Here is a 16,170-nt window from a genome sequence, read left to right on the forward strand (position 1 = left end):
CTGCCTCGTGATGGCTGGGTGTTGTGTGATGTCCTTAGGTTAGTTAGGTTTAAGTAGTTCTAAGTTCTAGGGGACTGATGACCATAGATGTTAAGTCCCATAGTGCTCAGAGCCACACCGTAGAACCACCTCGCAAAGATAGTCATTGCAACAGATTAATATGCAAAAAAAAAAGAACTAAACTGATGTTTTGTTGTAAACGCAAGAGAATAATCGTAGTAACATTTACGATGTTTGTATTAATTTCTTGTCTAACATTCTTATCTTGGTGTGACAACCACCGTCAGAAGTTCGAGTTAATGTCGTGATTTTTGTTTAGCAGAATTACATTATCACAAATCAGAAGAACAACGCTGGTAAATGTCATATAGTCTACTGCAAAAACGCTGGTAAACGTCATATCGTCTATTGCAAATGGCTCTGTAAAGATCAGGGTTCAGAGTAAATTCTTGCCGCTCTTATCCTTCTCGGTCGTATAAAGATGCCTGCCACACGTCGAAATCGTAGCCTTTAGTTAAAGTTGCGAAGATACATGAAACGAGCTTACTCTGTGGGGTAGCCCATTGTAATGCTGACACCATTGCGCGAACTCGACTACAGATTCTCTCGAGCCACAGTTCAGGAAAACCTTCTGTATGTATTCCCCTTTTCAAAAATAACAACACAGACACCTTCCGCCAATGAGATGCTCGGCCCAGTTACTTACCTGCTCTGGCATCGTTCTTAAGGATGCTTCCAGTTTAAAGAGAATGGAGCATTTGTTAAATACAGAGAGTGCAGCCCTGAGAGCCTATAAACAGATAAGATTCAGTTTGAAAATGGGCGTCTTGTACATGAACGACAAACATTTCAGTGAAATAACAACAGGATTAATTTCAAAAACATTTTTAATCATATAAGTTGTCATTATAAAAGTGATATTTCAACGTTGCACTCCGTAAAACATTAAAAATTTATTTACTTCGTCACAGAGACCCGAACAAATTGGTTGATGGCGAAATTGTAGACTGCAGAGCGATGAAATAACTATTTCCCTGTGGCTTCTTTATCGTCCTCAACACAATCTGTTCACAATGTTCCATACCTGCATTCTGCTACATATCTCCGAAACCGTTGTCAACTGAAACAAGGAAAAAGTGAGAATGACACAGAAAATTTTAAAAAGTTCCCAATTTTTTCTCACAAGAAACAGTTAATTACGAAAAATGATTATCTCTTAATTTACCGTCGATGACTAGATAATTATGGAAAGAATGAAAAATCATTCCTTATTGTACTATAGCATTTTAATTAATCGGAGACAAATTTACATTTAGTAACGTCTGCAGTTCTCTTGTTGCCGTGTTAAATTCCGCTTCTTTTAACAAAACACGGCAGCTCGCCAAGCATCACTTCACTAACGTCCTAATTCAGAGGCAACTGTGACATAATCCTGTGACAGTGTGTCATTAAACAACCGAAGACAAGACAAGTCAATAACTTTCCTAAGCGCTCAGTCTCAGCAGAAAGATAAACGTGTATTTTCGTCACTTCTGCTGTTGCAAACCCACGCCAATTCTCATTTTACCTGCCATAGATGGTACTTGAAACTATTACATTATTCAATGGTAAGAAAGCTTCGCATATTAACTGTATCATAAAATAATGTTCTCCTGGGTGCGATAATCTGCCAAACTCGTTTCCATATCTTGAACCTTTTATGAGATACGACAGGCGGAATTTAGTGCACTACATACAATCCACCTTCTTCGTGATTAGAGTCAGATACAGATCTCCTCCCAGGTGTAAGAAAAAGCAATACGTTAGCTACATTTCATATGCAGCGCCAAAGAAACTGATATAGGCATGCACATTCATTAACATAGATATACAAACAGGCAGAATACGGCGGTGCCGTCGGCAGCGCCTGTAAAAGACAACAAGTGTCTGGCGCAGTTGTTAGATCGGTTACTGCTGCTACAATGGCAGGTTATCAAGATTTAAAAGAATTTGAGTGTGATGTTATAGTCGGCGCATGAGCGATGGGACACAGCGTCTCCGAGATGGCGACGAAGTGGGGACTGTTGATGACTGGAAACATGTTGCCTGGTCAGATAAGTCTTGTTTCAAATTGTGTCGAACAAGTGGACGAGTACGGGTATGAAGACCATGAATCCATGGACCCTGCATGTCATCAGCAGGGGACTGTTCAAGTTTGTGGAGACTCAGTAACGGTGTTGGGCGTGTGTGGTTGGAGTGTTATCGGACCCCTGATATGTCTAGATGCGACTCTGACAGGTGACACGTTCGTAAGCGTCCTGTCTGATCACCTGCACATCCATTCATGTCTGTTGTGCATTCCGATGGACTTGGGCAATTCCAGCAGGACAACGCGACACCCCACACGTCCAGAATTGCTACAGAGTGGCCCCAGGAACACTCTTCTGAGTTTAATTACGTCTTCTAGTCACCAGGCTCCCCAGGCATGAACATTATTGAGCATATCTGGGATGCCTTTCGCCGGCCGAGGTGGCCGAGCGGTTCTAAGCGCTACAGTCTGGAACTGCGCGACCTCTACGGTCGCAGGTTCGAACCCTGACTCGGGCATGGATGTGTGTGATGGCCTTAGGTTAGTTAGGTTTAAGTAGTTCTAAGTTCTAGGGGATTGATGACCTCAGAAGTTAAGTCCCATAGTGCTCAGAGCCATTTGAACCATTTGGGATGGCTTTCAACGCGCTGTCCAGAGGAGATTTCCACCCCCTCGTGCTGTTACGGATTTATGGACAGCCCTGCAGGACTCATGGTGCCAGTTCCATCCAGCAATACTTCAGACATTAGTCGAGTTCATGCCACGTCGTGTTCCGGCACTTCTGCGTGCTTTCGGGGATCCTATACGATATTAGGCAGGTGTACCAGTTTCTTTGGCTCGTCAGTGTAATTTGCGCCAAACGTAAAATCACAGCAACTGCTGTTTTTCGTTATAAACTATTCGAGTTTCGTGTGTCACGTTAGTTTACTTCGAAATATCACAGTCACTATGAATGCTAACGAAAAGGTAGGCAGTTCACCATGAAGCTCACGAATGAGGCAAAGTGGAAATGAACGTATTCCGTCGGTGGCCGGGAGGCCCCTACTCGGGGAAGTTCGGCCGCCAAGTGCAAGTCTTATTTCATTCGATGCCGCACTGGGCGACTTGCGCGCCAGTGATGAGGATGAAACGATGATGAGGACAACACAACACCCAGATCACGAGCGGAGAAAATCTCCAACCCGGCCGGGAATCGAACCCGGGCCCGCTTGCATGGGAGGCGAGCACGTTACCACCCAGCAAAGCAAGCGGACACGAATGAAGCTATAAGGTGCTAAAAATAATTTTTTTATCGTATACTTTGTTTAAAAATTTTTTGATGAAGATTCACAGCTGCCGGCGCGTCTCCGCAGTACAGCGAGATGGCCACCGGCCGTGCTGGAGCCACCAAAGGACGTTGCGCCCGTTGGCGCCTGTCCGCTCGTTGACGCCGCTGTCGTGCCCCCAGTGTGTGTAGTCCCATTAGGCTGGATAACAAGAGGACATCCTTCACGCTGCTTCAAGTTGCCTCACGCTGACCATCACTATGAGGGCAATCTTTCTTTTTGTGCGCACCCTAATACGTTACTTTTGTCAGCGCGCCGGACGCTGAATGTCACAAGAACCTGGGAGTCAGAAATTTCCTCACCGGCCTCGCGCTAACTGAGCATGGTAGCCAGTGAGGGAGAATGAGCGGGACAGCAGCTTTTGACACAGTCCATTTTCTAAAACGTATCTCAGCCCATCCCTTTGATGCTGTCCAAAATGTAGAACCATGTGTTATGCAACTTTTTACCTTGTGTTTATCTCAATGAACGGTCAGTATTGTTTTCATGATTTGGGGAATTTATTTTATTTTAACATTATGATCGGATGTCCTTCCTGTTGCCACGGTCGTCAGTTAATCTGAGGGAAGGGAGTCGTGTGCACAGACTGTCTGTGGATCATGTAAACTTTGTTTTCTGTGTTATCGAATTTTAACTGGTTGTGTAGGCTATCGTATTTTCTGAGGCAGAGATTGGGGCAAGCCGAACATTTGCAGTAACGAGCGTGGAAAACGACTAAAGCTGTATAGTGATACATCCTACTCCTTGAATGAGAGGAATCACATACTCAAATACGCATGTCAGAGAAAAGATGTTCATGACTGAAAGTAGTCGATAAGTCGTGAGCACCTCACTGGTGGGGTTAATGTTAAACAGTTATTTCAGCTTGAAGCGCCTATGACTTCTGGAAATCAGAAACGAAAGAGTGCAGCTCCGATCTTTAATAATAATCTGGATCTGATTATTATTGAGGGGATAAATACTGTTTCCCATCCTATTGGGTACTTTATTTGAATCAACAAAATTGAAAATAATAATATTGTCGATGCTATTGCTTGGACAATAAAATATTTAATTGATGATTCATTTATCATTTTAGTTTTATTTCTTGTTAGAAGTGGGATAAATGAAAGTAAGTTGATCTCAAGTCTTATTCAAACCCCAAATCAGGAATTTGATGAAATGGACAGGATCGTTCCTATTATTAATATTGATAGGAAGAGAAGTTTTGTAGAGTTGTTGGTCAATAAAAAGGAGAGGATTGATATCTCTATAAATGGGGTATGAACCCATTAGCTTGATTGCCTTACCTTTTTACATTAAGGTGTATGATGCCCACTAGTTTTTGATACTAAAGGAGGTAGTTTAATTCTATCTTATGTAACCTGTTTAATGAAGGTAATTTTTATTTACTTAATTTACCGTATCAAGGTAACCCTTTAATCAGGCACTTCATTTATTTAATATATCAATTAAAAGTTTTTTTAGAAATTAGGTTGTGTATTGTTTTGGTTATTTTGAATTAATTTGTTTCGATTTAGGCATATTTTTCGTTTAGTAATAATTTTTATTAGTATATTACATCTAATTAAATATAAATACCTATAAGTTTATTTTATTATTATTAAGTGATTATTTTAATACGTTTATCTACCAAGAATTATAGCTACTTATGTTTTTAGCTTAAAATAAATTATTGTATTATAAAGTATATAATAATATCTAAATTAATATTAAATATTATTATAATTGAATATAATAAATAAGATTAATAATATTAAATATAACACCTTATATTAATATAAATAATTATATTAATTGTAATAATATAATTAAAGAATGGTTTATAATTAGATTATTTAATTAATTAAAATTTAAGTTAACTTAATATAAAGTTAATTTTATATTAATAACATATTACATTTATTTATATATTTGTATCGAATATATTTATTATATTTATATTGTATACTTATACAAACAAGTTAGTGACAATCTATATCAAACTCGACAGGAATTGTTGCAGTCAGTGAATATAGATCCATCTCCAACGGTTTCCCCAATTGAAGGTACTGTAGGTGAAAAGCCGGAATGCGTTTTGTCTTAAATAAAGGTATATGAAAAGTGGCTGGTTGCTTTATTTCTTCAAATACTTTTAGTTCGCAGCCACGAGCTCGACCACCATTAACGTGGATGAATTATCAAGTTCACGCATATTTTAACCCAATGGCGATGACTTTTCAACAAAAATAAAACGTTTTTGACGCAACTGTTAATGTGTCAGGATTGGCGAGGAAGGGAAAGCAGTGGACACCCGTTGAGGTGGAAACATATTTTAAGTGCATGGTTGTTTAATGCAATACAGAGGAAAGGCAGACCTAGAGAGCTGAATGGTTCTGCTGCTCAAGAGAGCAGGAGAGGAGAGCGTCTGCTCGGGTCGGAAGCTGTCGGCAGAAGAGGGCGCACGGCGAGTCCGCTCCTGGTGGCTCGCCGCGGTTCCACCCCCACATGACCGCCTCCAAGTCTCCCTATTGGACAGCCAAGTTGTAGACGTGCAGTTCGGTAGCGCTACCTCGTCAGCAACACGTGAGTTCATTTGCTGATGGTTCAACACGTGAGTTACAAAATGGTTCTGTCCTGTTTTGTGTAATGTGACTGATATGCTGCAACTAGCAGCCAGGAAGAAGGCACTGGCGAACATCAAGTGAAAAATAAAAATCAGATTTTATACTATTAAATCCATTCAGTAACGGCCCCCACCGTACTAAACATTAAGAGCATTTATTCCTTCCATGGAAGGAAGATATAGTAAAAGAAATGCTGTAACAAAAATCATTAGTATTCTACTGGTGTCTATTGCCGTTGATGGCTGTGCATCATCAAATACAACCATATCTGCTAAGGAGCTTTGTACTAATTTTATACGAGTAAACTCAAGAGCATCCCGCATAGACCTGTTTAGGAAACTGGTGACATTAACCATTTCTACCCAATATATTCATTCCTTAATGAAATTTGTCAGTAGAAATATGTCTCTTTCTCAGACCAACAGCTCAGTTCATAGGTTCAATACTAGAAACAAGAAAATCTTCACAAATATTTAAAGTCACTTACTTTTGACCAAGAAGATGTCCATTCTTCAGGAACAAACATTTTCAAAAACTTGGCGGCAGCCATAAAACGTTCAACTACAAATAAAGTTCAGTTTAAGAGCATCCTAAAGGATTAAAGGATTTATTGGTGGCCAACTACTTCTACTTTACTGATGAATTTCTTGGTAGAACCAACCGATGTTTGTTTGTGTGCGTGCGTGTGTGTGTGTGTGTGTGTGTGTGTGTGTGTGTGTGTGTGTGTTAGCGTTACCAACAATATGTAATAATCCGAGTATTAGTACAATTGGACTTCTGTACAAATTCAGTGCAGTAATGCGGCCATTGTAAGTAAATAATGTAACATTGATTTTTCTATTTAGCGTTTGTTACCACACAAATGGAAATATTTTAAAAATTTTGTATTTATTCCACATCCATGACAGTCTTTCCATTTGGGATATTTGTAAGGTAATTAGGACATTTGTTTTTCATAGTAAATATTTATTGTGTGGTCCTGTTTTTCTGACATGTTTTACATCCTGGAGGATCTCCTAGCTATGGATCAACTGGAACGAAAAGTACACCTAAACGTAATCTAATTTCATCTTATTGTCATCTTGTTACACTGCTTATACCATCACGCAGTATTAGATAGCCATGTAAAAAAAGTGTTTATTACATATCAACTTTGACCATGCTCCGCCGAAGGACATGCTTCTTTGCTGTTGGGCCAATATATCTAAACAACTGTAAAACTTTTTGTAAGTCTGATATAGATTCGTGTTTGGAACCGCCGCACGAAATGTTGCAAGAACTGGAGTGAACCCACTTTGTAAAATGCATACCTTCACCTCAGCCGTTAAAACTCAACTAGCAGTTCAAAACCATTCGTGTGGTTATGCCATATCATGTTGTTAGTTCTGCAATCCAAAAGCTCTAAAAAACTGATCCTCGGCTCCCCAGCTAACGCAACTATTACCAGCTACATTTTTGTTGCTTCGTAATCAGTTCACTTTTACAGCTGCTTGCAGGCCAGTCATTGCGTCGCAGTATGAGAAACACCCTTAGTGAGATTGTATATAAGCTTTGTTTAAACGCACATAAGCAGTTAGTATTACATAATGTTTAACTGATATGTAAGAATGGCTATAAATCAAGGTGTTATTTACAAACGCTTTTACCCTTCGATAACATTCTTGTCGGGTCCAAAGCCAGATTGTACAATCATCCAGATGCAATATTCTGGCAGTCTATCTGGCCCCATCTGTTTGCTAATCTGAGCGTAACCGGTTCATGCCGTGAACGACAGCCCTTTTATACGCCGACAATAATATCTGTAGTTAATACTCCATAGTCGCATTAACCCTTTTATTATGACTGATAGCGTTACGTACCAGAAAACGAATTTCCAGATTTGGGTCCTGTTCCTGGGATAGGTCATATGACTCCTCACTTGGTTGTTGCTTAGTTCTAGCGATTGTCAAGCCCAAACCTAATGCATTTCTGTATTTGCAACGGACATGATAAAATTTTGATTATCGCTCTCTCTATAGCAACGGTTACAATTATCATGTCTAATAATATAATAACCATATCCCATCATCTTTCTGGAGACCATCAGGGACTGTATTTCAGCTTCCGATCCTCAGGCCTTTAACGTGTAACCACCTTCAAGGCGGTTCAGTGACTGAATTCTGAGTATCCAAACGTGCCTGTGTGTAAGATAACAGGCTGTTAATTTTTTACCGTTTCTACCTGATTATAGAGGCATCATTCCGTGAAAGGGTAGTAGGACACTTGCAAACGCAGAGATTTGCGACCCCGGACATTTGCGTTTTACCTGTTCTGAAGAGTTGGGTACCCTTGCCCACTTCTCTTCCCGCCCCTCCTCCCAACCCAATCAGGCTCCACGGCCTTCTGCTCATTACAGTGGTTATGTGTATCGTAAAGTGAAGGAATTTAAAGCAGGTTTTGTTAAGAGGGAGTGCTTAAGACAAAATCGGAGCATTGCAAGGGAACGATGCATTCGAAGGACCGGGAAGTGGTTTAACTTGTCAGATCATCTCTTTGGACCACCTGATGCAGCTCTGGAAGTGACGTAGCAAGTGGAGAGGGCGAAGAGATGGTTTCGAGAAGAAACCACCCAGTTATCCGAGGTATACGTGCGTGAAATGGAAAATCTTAATAATAAAGGTTATGACTTTGTCATAGTGGTGCCTAACTCAGAATCTATGAGGAGGACCTCGTGTCGTCAGCGAAGTCACCCGCGGGGGAATCAATAATAGCCCAAGAACTCTTATGAAATTGCTCTTCATGAATATCTCTTAAACTGGGAGATGGCAGCCGTTAAAACGCCTTCCCATTTTTATGGATGGAACATTTAAGAGCTGCAGCAAGCAGTTTGCATAGATCTATAACACACATACAGACATAGGAGTCCCAAGTGACGAAATAAACATTCTTCCTGTATTTACCCTGCACGCCAATAAGGAGGAAGACACATATGTTCGCCTGTTTCGTCTGATTAAAAAAGAATTTTCTCAGTGGTGTCCTAGAGAAGTGAACATAAATTTTGAGACTGCTAGGATATCGGCCCTTCGCCAAATTTTCCCCTCAAGAGAAATAAATGGACGTTATTTTCAGATGAAAAAGATTTATAGAGAAGGCTTCAAGATCTCGGTATAAGAGTGCCGACAGAATGAAGATTTAAGACTTCACGTCTGCATTTGTAAAACCGAAGAAGCAAGTAACAGATGGGTTATGCACAAGTTCCTGATGACGAAAGGCTCTCTCAATTTTTTGACTACTTTGTCGACAACTGACTACGGGATGAGGATATCGCAATGACAATGTGGAATTGTTATGCATGAAAGGCACTCAGCGACGAATGCTGTTGAAGGGTTGCACAGCAAAGTAAATTAGAGTCAGATAATTAACCGCTTCAGTTGTAAATAGTTTGATTGGTTCAAAATAATGCAATAAAATAAATAATATTTTTGGAAACCCTCACTTGTTTGGTGGAATCCGTGAAGAAGGAAGCGGAGCTCACAAGCTGCATGTACATGAAGTTAGAGATGCATCTTGAAGGGAAGAAGAAAAAGAAGAAATACTTGAAGCTGGACGATAGCATAGAGAGAACAGTACAGACAGAGGGAGGGTGGAGCTATATTTTAGCTTGGAAGAAGTCATTACATATTTACATAGACCATGGTATTGCTTTAGTTGCCCAAAAGTTTCAAATATTTCGATTTCCGTATACTGAATAGATAATAAGAGAAATATATAAAATATATACATATATAAAATATAAATATATATAATATATAAATATATGAAATAAAAGAAATATATTTCGGCAGAGTGGAATGGCAGTTGGAAATACGTTGGCATTAGGTAGAACTACTGTATCTAAAATCCATCTATGTAGTGGAGCATCTTCAGTAATCATATCAGTATTTTCATTTGGCAACGTGATTTCAGGAAGCCAAGCTGTGGAAGAAGGAGGCCCGCTTAGATATTGACTATGTCGGTTAAGATGCGGAGACGGCGACGTGAAAGCGGACACGACGAATACAAAAAAGGGCCGCCCTTGCCTTGAGAGATTGCTGCTAAACTAGAGGGTGACTGCAAATGTCCTATCGACTGCAAATGCCCACGATGGTAACTGTCTGGCATTCCCTTAAAACACGCAGTGCACAAACAAATAAAGTGCTTGGCTCCATATATTTGTGCACGTCAACTAATTTTCGTAACATAATGTCGGCATTCGAAGAACGCTGCTGATATCCTCAGCTTGAAGTAATATGGAGCAATTCAGAATGTGAACGCCACTTATCAAAGAACATGGAATCTGCTCAATACTAACGCTGATGGGTCTCATTATCGTAAGCTGGTAACCGGTTCATGTTACAGGAAGAAAATTATTGCGCAAATAATTTGTGACTTTTACCCTATGTCTAAGAGCCACAATGCACATACATTAACTAAAAGTCTTTATAGTTACCAAAAGGTGAGTAGATTCGCTGTTGTGCACGTGATCGAATGCTTTGAGAACCTCCGTATAAATTGTTCTGATGAAGGAATTTATGTGCATATCGTCAAGACTCCGCTAAGATTTAACAATTCCAGGCATATACGCTCTTGTAGCAAAAGATCCTCTCTATATGAGTTGCATACCCTTCAGCTCAATTCCAACCCTTCTGATTTCACCTAAACAATTCCCTCCCTCATTTAATTTTCCTGAAATCATCTTGCTACATGTAATCTAACTTCCTTCGTCCTCGGTAAGATCCATTAACCCACTTAGCCCTCTGGCTTGTCACAAGATTGCTTCCTCTCCGTACAAAACACCATTAACATCAAAATCAACCATTGGAAGACAATACGTTTTAAATCGTCTGCATTTCTTTACATCACGTAAATTTTTATTAGTTCGTCCACTTTAGTTAGCTGTTAACAACAAATTTCGACTTGAGATGTCTAACATTTCTTGAGAAAAAGGGCTGTTAACCGACGGACAGATGAAAAATCGGGTAAAGAATGACAAAAAACGTTTTTCGTGCAATATAATTACAAATTAACAAATTCCGGATTTTCTCCTTTTGTTGTACTGTGAAACCTTGCTTCTTGGCAAATTTCATGATTCTCGGTCAACATCAAGTACACTGTGCGTTTTGATGAGTGAGTTTTCGAATGTGAAAATATGACATAAATGGCCGCATCTTTTGATAGCTTTGACTAAGAAACTTCAGTTTTTTACAGTCCCAAGGAACCTTAGACCTTAGTATGTGATACAGGAAGAGATGCAATTATGGAATAGTGGTGTTTATATGAAATACTATGATTTCTCACTTTGTAAGAGCTGTACTTTTATTATCTGCTTAAAAATTACGGTCAGCAACTGTAAACTGCTTTGGGATGCATTCATATTACAGTCGGCAGCCACTGCAAGTGAGTGAAGCCGTTTTAACGAATTCGCTAGGAGGCATAATTGTTGCAGGCTGCTAGTTTTCAGCTTCATTCTTGTCATAATACATAAATTATTAATGTATTTTGTAAACAGACGTTTAGCTAATACATTAAGCCGTAAAATGGCGTGTTTGTTGGCTATTTAAATTTAATTTTCATTTTTATTTGCGTTTCTGAATTTCAAGATGGCTGTGTCACTGATATGGAATACTAATATTCCATATTTGTACCATACTTTCGCAAGCTGTTTTTCTGATGGGAATTGCCTCAGAAATGACTTCACGAGCTCGAAAGCAGTGGGATGAGTCTCCTACGCAAATATCAATTAAAAACGTCACAGAAAATAAAATGGGCCACTCCAGAAATGTGGATGTTATAAATCTCGTACGTGAAACCATGCCAAAACCTTGTGGCTGCCTCCACTTGCCTCCCACAAGATGCAACGGCTAGATAGAACTTTCATGAGTCCTATGAAAGCCTATTATTCTGAGCTGGTATTCATATGGATGAAGGAAAATGTTCGTCCAGTAACAAACATGGACGTCACCGAACTGAATGGGAAGGTGTACCTCAAGTGCCACACAGGAGAGATAGCAGTCAATGGGTGTAGGGTGACAGGCATATACCCGTTAAACCCTCACATTTTCACGGTTGCAGTTTTGCATTGCCAGCAATAAATGTATAATTAAGGATTTACCTAATGATCCAGTCAATGTACCATCTGCAGGAGCTGTGGCTTCTAGAAGTGGGAAGGCTAATATTGAAGTCAAGGGAGGATCATCTTGTGCCTCTTCTGAAATTATACCTTGACAAATCTCACACATACAACAAATAAAGAAGAGGCCAGGCACCAGCGGAAGAAAAGCAAGTCCTTCAGCAGTCATAACCTCGTCTCCATACAAGAGATCTCTTGAAGTATCGACGACAGCAACAAATAAACCGGAGACAAAGAAGAAGAGACCACCAAAGCCTAGGAACAAGGAATCATCTGATTCTGAGGGTGATGTTTTTAGTGTGAGAGTTGATTCTCCACCCTGGATAACAATGTACCCACTAATGAAGATGGCAATTGTCTGCTCTGCTCAGGTAAATTTTCGCAGAACAAGGCAGATGGAGAATGGGTAATGTGTCTAATGTCCGAATTGTGGGAGCACATTGTATATGTACGTTATGGTAAAGGACGATAAGTGTGTGACTTCTGCAAGCGAAATTACTTAGGATAAGGAATTTAATAACAGAAAAGGGTATATTTCGTGTATTGTTCTATTGTATTATTATGTTTTCTAGTGTTTTCTTTTACAATGATTTGTTAGATCTTCCATTATTTGTTTTAACTTTAACAAATTTGAAACGAATGGAATATTGCATATTTGCACCCCATAATCTGAAGTGCCAAAAATGTCAAACTTCATGGTAAGCTGAATTTAACAATGTTTCTAATGTAGTATGTATTCGAAAACACAGGAAGCATTGAAATGTATTCCAAAGAATGTACTACGCATGTTTTGTTTGCTTAATGTGAAAAACTGAGAAATTTATGAAAAAAAAGAAAATGGTATTCCGTATTTGGACTACTTGCTCTATTCATATCTACTTGATGCGTCTACCCTTTTCTCAGGAAGATAGTACACTACTGGCCATTAAAATTGATACACCAAGAAGAAATGCAGATGATAAACAGGTATTCATTGGACAAATATATTATACTAGAACTGACATGTGATTACATTTTCACGCAATTTGGGTGCACAGATCCTGAGAAATCAGTACCCACAACAACCACCTCTGGCCGTAATAACGGCCTTCATACGCCTGGGCAATGAGTCAAACAGAGCTTGGGTGGCGTGTACAGGTACAGCTGCCCCTGCAGCTTCAACACGATAGTCTACCACAGTTCATCAAGAGTAGTGACTGGCGTATTGTGACGAGCCAGTTGCTCGGCCACCATTGACCAGATGTTTTCAATTGGTGAGACATATGGAGAATGTGCTGGCCAGGGCAGCAGTCGAACATTTTCTGTATCGAGAAACATGCGATCGTGCATTATCCTGCTGAAATGTAGGGTTTCGCAGGGATCGAATGAAGGGTAGTGGCACGGGTCGTAACACATCTGAAATGTAACGTCCACTGTTCAAAGTGCCGTCAATGCGAACAAGAGGTGACCGAGACGTGTAACCAATGGCACCCCAAACCATCACGCTGGGTGATACGCCAGTATGGCGATGACGAATACACGCTTCCAATGTGCGTTCACCGCGATGTCGCCAAACACGGATGCGACCATCATGATGCTGTAAACAGAACCTGGATTCATCCGAAAAAATGACGTTTTGCCATTCGTGCACCCAGGTTCGTTGGTGAGTACACCATCGCAGGCGCTCCTGTCTGTGATGCAGCGCCAAGGATAGCCGCACCCATGGTCTCCGAGCTGATAGTCCATGCTGCTGCAAACGTCGTCGAACTGTTCGTGCAGGTGGTTGTTGTCTTGCAAACTTCGCCATCTGTTGACTCAGGAATCGAGACGTGGCTGAACGATCTGTTACAGCCATGCGGATAAGATGCCTGTAATCTCGACTGCTAGTGATACGAGGCCGTTGGGATCCAGCACGGCATTCCGTATTACCCTCCTGAACCCACCGATCCCATAATTGTGCTAACAGTCATTGGATCTCGACCAACGCGAGCAGCAATGTCGCGATACGATAAACCGCAATCGCGATAGGCTACAATCCGACCTTTATCAAAGTCGGAAACGTGACGGTACGCATTTCTCCTCCTTACACGAGGCATCACCACAGCGTTTGTGCATGCGAAATCGGTTGGAAACTTTCCTCATGTTAGCACGTTGTAGGTGTCGCCGCCGGTGCCAACCTTGTGTGAATGCTCTGAAAAGCTGATCATTTACATATCACAGCATGTTCTTCCTGTCGGTTAAATTTCGCGTCTGTAGCACGTCATCTTCGTGGTGTAGGAATTTCAATGGCCAGTAGTGTATTTTAACAGACTGACCGACAGACTCACAACAAAGTGATCGTATAAGGATAACTTTTTTACCGATTGATCTATGAAATCCGAAAAAAACATAAAAATTGGCAGGTTGCTGCATTCCTTAAAATAATTTAAATTTTTTAATAACTCTAATTTATAAAATCTGTGTTCGTGAAGAATAGCCAGCCAGCTGTTGCCAGCCTATGCAATGTCTGAGGGGACGATACAGCAAAGAAATAAAGCACCTGTGCCTGGGCTCACTATCTTCTTCTAGAGGAGGAGTGAGGTGTGTGTGTGTGTGACTGTACTATAGTGTACTGTACTGAAATGCAGGAGGATCTGCAACGAATTGACGCATGGTGCAGGGAATAGCAATTGAATCTCAATGTAGACAAGTGTAATGTGATGCGAATACATAGAAAGAAAAATGATTTATCATTTAGCTACAATATAACAGGTCAGCAACTGGAAGCAGCTAATTCCATAAATTATCTGGGAGTAGGCATTAGGAGTGATTTAAAATGGAATGAACATATAACATTAATCGACGGTAAAGCAGATGTCAGACTGAGATTCATTGGAAGAATGATAGATAGGCTGCAGTGGAAGACTCTGCAGGAGAGACGCTCAGTAGCTCGGTACGGGCTTTTGTTGAAGTTTCGAGAACATACCTTCACTGAAGAGTCAAGCAGTATATTGCTCCCTCCTACGTATATCTCGCGAAGAGACCATGAGGATAAAATCAGAACAATACGAGACTGGAAAAGAAGGGAGAACCGATAGGGGTACTCAAGGTACCCTCCGCCACACGCCGTCAGGTGGCTTGCGGAGTATGGATGTAGATGTAGATGTAGATGTGTGTGTGTGTGTTACCTGGAGGCTCTCTTCCATACGGAGCGGCACGACTTGTCGTGTGCCACCTTGGTGCCGTCTGGGCACAGCGTAGGGATGTCCGGCGAGTTGATGAACGAGCGGAAGGCGATGGGAACTGCCGGCAAAGCCACCAACTGCGGGTCGCCACTCCTCTGTTCGGCCGGTCGAACGACTCCGCGCATCAGCCCTGGGTCCTCTCCAGCCAGCCTGCCATTTTCGGCTTTGCCCTGCATTCGCTTCACTTCCTGCATCAGTAGCTGTAGAAACTGAGAACTCAGATCAGCAGTTCGCTGTGGCGCGAGCCTTTGAAAGTCCTCACTAGTCACAAACTGCGGTGCCATCCACCAAGGCCTCGGCTCACTCAGGGCAGTCGCGGCCTCGCGACCTCGGTTCTTCCGGAAGACGACGACGTAGTCCGGCAGCGATGACTCCTCTCGACGGTGCGTCGACGGGATGGGGAGGGAGAGCCGCGTCGGCCCCTGTTGCTGCTCTTCTCTGTACCCCAGCAGCCCACTCTGCTGGTCGCCCCACACCGGCGCGGACACGAGGCGGTCGGCTGTGGCGGCCATAGCCACCAGCAGGACCAGCAACTTGGTCAGCGCCATGGCCGGAACTGCGGCTAAGGCTCCGGATACAGCACGCCACGGAAGTCTCCTGCGGTTCCAGATCACGAAACACAGCTGTATCTAAATTTTTTCCGCTCGTTTAGTGCTTTATCACTTCGAAAACGTTTCGTAAGGGGGTTATTCCTACCCGCAGTAAAAACTGGAGTCTGTGCGAGAATGAAGGTATGAGGTACATTGATGTTGTTATTGTGGTCTTCAGTCCTGAAACTGGTTTGATGCAGCTCTCCATGCTACTCTATCCTGTGCAAGCT

General features: G+C 41.4%; 1 protein-coding gene across 1 annotated transcript; it reads right to left on the minus strand.

The window, feature by feature from the left end:
• Positions 1 to 869: 869 nt before the first annotated feature.
• On the minus strand, positions 870 to 15,922 carry LOC126457501 (uncharacterized). Its single transcript, XM_050093822.1, has 2 exons — positions 15,294 to 15,922; positions 870 to 1,120 (listed from the first exon to the last, which is right to left on the minus strand). The coding sequence occupies exons 1-2, from the start codon at positions 15,896 to 15,898 to the stop codon at positions 1,117 to 1,119; spliced, it is 609 nt and encodes a 202-aa protein (XP_049949779.1). The 5' UTR covers positions 15,899 to 15,922; the 3' UTR covers positions 870 to 1,116.
• Between the last annotated feature and the right edge of the window lie 248 nt (positions 15,923 to 16,170).

Source organism: Schistocerca serialis, chromosome 1, assembly GCF_023864345.2.
Source record: "Schistocerca serialis cubense isolate TAMUIC-IGC-003099 chromosome 1, iqSchSeri2.2, whole genome shotgun sequence".
Lineage (NCBI taxonomy): Eukaryota > Metazoa > Arthropoda > Insecta > Orthoptera > Acrididae > Schistocerca > Schistocerca serialis.

Coding starts and splice junctions, on each gene's coding strand:
- LOC126457501 (XM_050093822.1), bottom strand. CDS start 15,898: ATGGCGCTGACCAAGTTGCTGGTCCTGCTGGTGGCTATGGCCGCCACA.